The sequence below is a fragment of the Phragmites australis genome, chromosome 1 (assembly GCF_958298935.1).
Source record: "Phragmites australis chromosome 1, lpPhrAust1.1, whole genome shotgun sequence".
Taxonomy (NCBI): domain Eukaryota; kingdom Viridiplantae; phylum Streptophyta; class Magnoliopsida; order Poales; family Poaceae; genus Phragmites; species Phragmites australis.
The window spans coordinates 9,610,136-9,616,916 of record NC_084921.1 but is presented as its reverse complement, the minus strand read 5'-3'; the positions used below and the strand labels follow the sequence as shown (position 1 = coordinate 9,616,916).

The 6,781-nt window shown below is 42.2% G+C and overlaps 1 protein-coding gene across 1 annotated transcript; it reads left to right on the top strand.

Moving 5' to 3' along the window:
• Window positions 1-261: 261 nt before the first annotated feature.
• LOC133908799 (uncharacterized) lies at window positions 262-5,241 on the top strand. Its single transcript, XM_062350969.1, has 8 exons — window positions 262-1,284; window positions 1,929-2,020; window positions 2,130-2,830; window positions 3,606-3,676; window positions 4,009-4,098; window positions 4,185-4,364; window positions 4,634-4,740; window positions 4,839-5,241. Exons 1-7 carry the CDS (start codon window positions 880-882, stop codon window positions 4,688-4,690), a joined length of 1,596 nt encoding a protein of 531 aa, XP_062206953.1. The 5' UTR covers window positions 262-879; the 3' UTR covers window positions 4,691-4,740; window positions 4,839-5,241.
• The last annotated feature ends 1,540 nt before the right edge of the window (window positions 5,242-6,781 follow it).

The window sequence follows — 6,781 nt, the reverse complement described above, 5'->3', positions numbered from 1 at the left end:
CTTCGGCCATTTTCTACAGGAATTTCACAAGGGGGAAAACGTAGAAACTGTACATTTTACCTTCAAATTTATTAGGAATTATACGAGGGAAAAAAGTAGGAAACTGTACTACAGTTTTCTTAAAATTCCTAAAAAAAACAATGCTAGTTTCGAATAGCCTCATGCCAAATCCTACCTGTCAACGAGTTTTCCGAGAAAGAGTAAGCAAAGAGGGAGGATGAGCTGGCTGACAACGGCTGGTATCTACTCTGAGCTCAGAGTATGTACGAGTATTATTTTTGCAGTATGCTTTGTTGAGTTCAGCAAGCTGTCTCAGCTTTGAAGGAAGCTGGTGGACTCCGTCTTCTCCTTCGTCCCACCGGTTCCAGCCAACCAGCGGAGAAAAGCCGGAAGCAATTCCTCTGACGTAACGTCAGAGGGCAGTGGTCACTGCATGTGGGCCCAGGCGTGTGGGCCCCACGCGTCAGTGACCACTGCACAACGTCAGAGGATCTCGATTCGAAAAGCCGGCAGGGCAGGGGTGGGAGACTGGAGATGGGAACATGGTAGCCCAAAGCATAGCATAGCAAAGCAAAGCATCCGATTCGATTCCAAGGCAACCTCCGCCCATCCGTGTCTTTCTTGCTTAATCGATTGCCCGTCGTCTCTGTAGTCTGTACCTCTCCTCTCCCGGCTTGTTTATCTTGCCGGCGAAGGAGCTGAGCCTGAGCTAGCTGCCTGCCTGCCTTCCGGCCGGCGACGTGGTTGATCGATTGATTCGCATCACAACCCCTCCAGCTGCAGTTCAGGCTCCGGCACAGTGATCGATTGGTTCACCATCTCCCATTCCGCTGCTAGCTGCCAATCTGCCACACCAGTGGCAGGCAAGCTTGTTCGGCGATGGCGTGCGCGGCGGCGCACATGTTCGTCTACAACGTGACCCTCTGCGCGTGCGACCCCGGGTACTACCTCCTCGCTAACAGCGGCGGCGGCAACAGCAGCTGCGTGTCGCTGCCGGGCCGCGGCGGCGGCGGGTTCGGCGACTGGCAGGTGGGCTCGGTGGACGCGTCCCGCAACCAGAGCTTCTACTTCCTGGCCCCCGTCCTCAACCTCGACGCCGTCCGCCGCCTCACCCAGTCCCAGGCCGTCCTCCTCTGGACCGTCCTCGCCGCGCTCCTCTCCTGGCTCGGCTTCTGCGCTGCCGCCAGGTTCGCCGGACGGGACCCCGCCCGCCACAAGAGGCTCTTCCGCGCCCGGTTCTGGGTCAGCCGCCTCGACTGTATCTTCGACAACAACCACTGGACGGTCCGTCCCCCTGTCATGCTACAGCTTGCTAATTTCCTTCCCACTTTTTCATCATTCGCCGGTCCGATTGATGCACAAGATTGCAATTTTAATATTCTTTTCTTTCGGATGAATGATTAGGCCTGCGAAGTGTCGATTTTTATTCGCTCTCTATCTTTCTCTCGCTGCTTATTCTTTCCGGTCGCGTTGTGGAATTCCCCTCCTTGCTTGGTTTGCTTCGCCGCCGCGTTTTGGATTTTCTCCTTCTTTGATTGCTTCTTGGACGTGTTATGGATGTCCCGGACAGACGGAGACCCTCGGCTTGGGTTGCTTCTTTCCATGGCACTGCTGTCTCTGAATTTCTTGGAAATTTCCCTTCCTTTCTGGCCTTCTGGGTCAGTTTGACTTCATTTCTTCTTGCCTTTGACGTTTATATGTTGAGTGTAACTCTGCTGTTCCTTCTAAACCATAAGCACACTACGTTAAATGAAACTGGAATCTTGGCGGTGGAATGCACAAAGACCCTTGTAATCCTATCTCAACAGGACATCTCCACTCATCATATGGAGCACTCATTTTTGCGCGATTCATTCATCTCTTTGGGACGGTTTTTTTTTTTTTTTGGCCTTATGAAAATCGCATTGTTGTACCTTGTCAAAATCTAGGATGATCAACAAGTACTGAGGAAAAGAAAAACAGAGCTGGGTGGTACGTTCTCAGTGGCTAGCTTGATACTCTTCATCGGATTAGTCACTGTGTAAGTAATGTTCATATTTTTCTTCTATTGCAATTAGCTGCTCTTTTGGTAGTAAGGCTCACAGACAGAAGGCCTATTGGATTAGTTATTCGTTACTCGGTTTTTGCAGGCTTCTGTATCTAGCCATCAAACAACGCAACGTTTACGTTCACCGAGTTAAACCAGCTAATGCTCCGGATTTGCTGTCTTTTGTGAATGATCTCGAGTTTCACATAACCACTATCTCTAGCATGACCTGCGCTCAAGCAGTCGCCCCATCTACAATAGCGATGGGGACTCCTGGATTTATGGACTTCAGGGTGGTGCCTCTGTCAACATTCTTGACCTACAGTTGCCAAAACACGAGCCAGGGGCCATCTATTTCACTCAAGTGCAATGGTTGTCGGATCCCTCCGAGAGACCATTACGTGTCCTGGAATTTTGTTGACTTGCCAAGGCAACCAGCTGCCGCTGTCGGCTTCCAGTTTAACCTGACCGCGAAGCAACATGGAGACGATAAACACGTGAGCTTTGTGAGTGGTACTATAAGCTCAGATAATTACGCTGATGACAAACTGAAGACATTCAGAGGGCGAGATTCCAATGTGCTCAAGATTCAATTGTTTCCTCAAATATACAACAATCACCATAACTTGAAGCTCTTGCAGCCACTTGTTCAGGACTTCACTCAAGGGTCTACCTTTTCTGATGTTAGCAGTTTAAATGCTTCCCTCCAGAATCCTACGGATGGAGTAATGAATACTACACTCTACATAAGTTATCTTTCAGACTTTATTGTGGAGATTGGTAATGAAAATGTCTTAGGCCCAGGTGAGTCTCTCATGATGCCAAGGCTGAGCTTCTCGGAGTGATACAATGCATGGGTCGTCTTTCCAGTCTATGGAGTAGCAAAGTCTTTTTTTTTCTTTTTTACCGTGTGCTGTGTTTCCCAGTGACCAATTACAAATAATGATACCAATTTTTACTTCAGATTGCACTACTAAATACCCATATGAATTGTGTGTTTTCCATTGCACAAATGATTCGATGATAGATTTTTAAACCTCAGAGAGACTGGATTGTTAGACTTTAGACCATGGCATGTGATGTTGATTTAGCTGTTTGATGTATTTTAGTCATGTTCATGTATTTATAGTCTGACATGTAGGGAATTTCATATCAAATTGTAACATTGCTGCTTAGTAGAGCAATAAGGCATAGCTTTCTGGAAGTAACTCAATCCTGAATTCCTTGTACAGTAACTTGTCCTGTGTTGCTGCTCCAGCTATGAAAGTGCTTTATCCAGAACATATTTTAGGCAGCAACATTTGATAAGTTGATTTCCTATGTCCTTGAAAACCAAAACAACCAAAATGCATAATGAAGCCATAGGCAATAGCTTGTTTCCATTATCTAAAAAAAGGGCAATAGCTTTGTGACCCCCTCAGTTATATACTTGTTTGGTGATCGTGTGGGCCCATATGAGAATGTTGGCTCAAGTGCCCAACAGAACTCACTATCAATCACATGAGTTGTGAAGTTGAACTTGAGCTAACAATCTGCACAATTCACATTTCTAGCATCTAATGGTGATTGTTATCTGCAGTTAGTGTACTTGCGAGTATTGGTGGCCTGTATGCCTTCAGTGTGGCAATTTTTCTCTGCCTCATGGGTCAAGTAAGTCATCAAATAGCTTGTATTTGTGGTTAATTTATGTCAGTACTCAGTACCTTGCCATCTTTTTTCATTTGTGAATGGAACTCTTTCTATATCTTACATGCTAGTCTAAAACTTTAGTATCACCTCCTGATTGCATAACATTCCATTCTTACCAATTTCTTGTCCCACTTCACATTATTTGATACTATTATTTGGTATTATTCACATCATGGGAAACTTTTGACTTTTCGTGGCACTGAAACAAAGGAATAACCATGTAATTTCTATTTATCATCAGGACGCTGATTTAGTATGCAACTGCTTGCATAATTAACACATTGACTTTTCAGTGCGAAGGTAGGATAAAGAAGCTCCGTGATGAGGATACCAGAATGCTGAAAATTCTGAGCAAACAACGTGCTCAACGGAATTGGGACAAGGTAAACATGTCTTGATCCAACGAGGAGCATTATATCTGTCTGACTGTCTCCCTAACCAATAAATCTATTGGTCTCACTACCAACAGGTGAGGAAATTTGTGATGTATACCTGGGGTCCTAGCAACTTGGATCCAACCGATAGAAGTGGCAAGTGGCCTGAAGGTTCAATGATGGATTCTCTCCATGAATCCTTCCACAAGAGAAGAAAACCAATTAGACGAGCAACCTTGAGCGCGAGCAAGCCTAAGGGAGTTGCTGCTGACATGGTACAATATTTGTTCTTCGTCATCGCTCTTCATGCCACTATTCATATATCTGGTGTTTGTTGCAGTAGAATATGTTTATACCACAGTAGGTACTTTGTATAGTTTAGGAATGTTCTTTTTTTTCTTCCATTTGATTTCTTTAAGTGGTAGGTACTTTGTATAGTTTAGGAATGTTCTTTTTTTTCTTCCATTTGATTTCTTTAATGCTGCTTGTGCTTTACTTTTGGTTCACATTCCTGAGGAATAATTTTTGTGCTATGGTACTGCAGGGGGAAATTGATATCGAAAGAGTTGGGGAGATGCAGCAGTCAAGCAGTTCTAGATAGCCCTGATTGACGCAGGCTTTGGATGCAACGGTTAATTGCAAGTTTGCAATGTAATGCTTTGACTGACATATATAGCTGTTCCTGCATAGATAGATTATTTTATTTTTATATGTTTGCATAACCCATGAAACTTTTTGTGCTGCTGCAGCATCTTTGTGATCACAAGTGACAGTTCTGGTACTCCCGGAGCGATTTGTCCATATGAATGTAGATAGAGACAAGTGGCCAAAAAATTGTACAGAGGCATGTTTTAACAGCGTGCACGGATGTTGAAAGGCCAGATGCTGCTGATCATCAGGAAGGAATTTGTGGGGTGGAGGATGGGAATTGAATGGCCGGTTAAGGTTGCAGCTGGCTGCTGCTGAGGTCTGGTCAGGTGTTTGTGTTCCTATTTGAGTCCATGAGACAAGATTGATATTCTTTTCTTCAGTGGCTGTAGAAAGTATTCATGTATGCATGTGATTGAAGCTCTTCTTCCTTCAGCAAAGGGGGAAGAAACGGAAAGACGATTGTTATTATTTTTATGCAATGAGAAATTCAATTAATGTTTTTTTTTTTTTTGCCCTCTTCAATTGACTACAAAGCAAGATATGTGTGGAGTATCATTGGTGAAGCTCTTGGAGCTGATTGTACTCCAGCTTCTGAAGTTGGAGTAATGCTTCTCCTGGATCCACCGTTTCCTGCCTGGGGACAACGCAGTGTTTGTGGCTGGCATCGCAAAAATATCCTCGGCTATATGAAACTTGCGTAGATGTTTTTTTTTTATGTTTGACTGGTAGATGTTTTGAGACCAATTTAAGTCGATCTCCAACTGAGATCTTTTGTTATTATGCATGTTCCTTTTTCTGAGATATGGGCAAAACTTCAAGCGAAGGAGATGCTAATGGATTGTAGCTTGAACTGAAGTCATGCATCAGAATGGAGTACCTGTTGCAGTGTGAATTCACAACAACATTTGTTGATTTTGAGCTTACTGACTATCGTTGTAGCTTACTGATTATTATTGACTAACTAAGTGTATGTGTGTTATAATAAAAATACAAACATTAGATATTATAACATCAAATATAAACTTAAGATATAGAGATGTAGATGTGCCATGGGAACACTGCCGAACGAATATGTCAGGAGAGATATTACAGTTTGATTTCAGATGGGATAAAAAAAAGGAGATTATCTACTAATTTTCCTCCAGATTATTATTTATTTTAATTAGTAAAACAGATCGTATATTCATAGCTGGTAACGAGGTGTAGAAGTTGGAGGACGAGAGTGGATGATAAAAGTGGGTAAGTTATTCAAATTTTAGGGGTTTTATTATATGAGAGGAGAGTAGAGAGAAGAGGTAACACGAGAACCAACTCGTGTTGTATATAGTAGAGATTTTGAATAAAATTTGTAGGGTTCTATCTTTATATTTGTAGGATTGATTATGAGTAACAAATAGAGTGTTCGTGGGTGCCGATTGTCAAGTCAATGGATTCTCATGAATATATATATATATATATATATATATATATATATATATATATATATATATATAAACATGCTTTAATTATATATTGGTTATCATCGCTCATTCAATGGCTGAGAGCTTTTGGGTCTCGGCGCTCAGTGCATTAAATAATCAAAGAGAGAAATATCTCTTCTATTCAGTGGATGAGAACTTGGTCTCGCCTTTGTCTCTCCGGTGAATGAGCGATATCTGTATTAGTATACAACAGAATAGACATATGTATAATTATTTTTTTCTAATATAACTTTTGTATACGACAATTTGAAAAATATTGCACAATCATTTGGCAAAAAAATGCTAGTTGTGCAAATAGTTATCCAAACAGTATCACAAAGTGGTTCATTCTATCCTTAATTTTGGTTCAATGTCATTTTGACGACAATTCTTTATTTAGTTGATGTAAAAGTGTGAGTTAATTTTTTAGTAAAGTAATATCAGGAGGATACAAAATCTAATTTGGTGAACGATAGTAGTTATAATGATTGTGGGTACATCACTAGGGGTATCGTATATGTCATCGTTTATTCGGTCGACATGTTTATTATGATTGTTATGGAATGATCGTTGTATGAGTC

What these genes read in the sequence shown, in the direction of transcription:
- LOC133908799 (XM_062350969.1), top strand. Translation starts at nt 880, where the DNA reads ATGGCGTGCGCGGCGGCGCACATGTTCGTCTACAACGTGACCCTCTGC. An exon ending in TGAAAATGTCTTAGGCCCAG is followed by an intron (nt 2,831 to 3,605) that starts GTGAGTCTCTCA and finishes TGTTATCTGCAG; the next exon opens with TTAGTGTACTTGCGAGTATT. An exon ending in CTCAACGGAATTGGGACAAG is followed by an intron (nt 4,099 to 4,184) that starts GTAAACATGTCT and finishes CACTACCAACAG; the next exon opens with GTGAGGAAATTTGTGATGTA.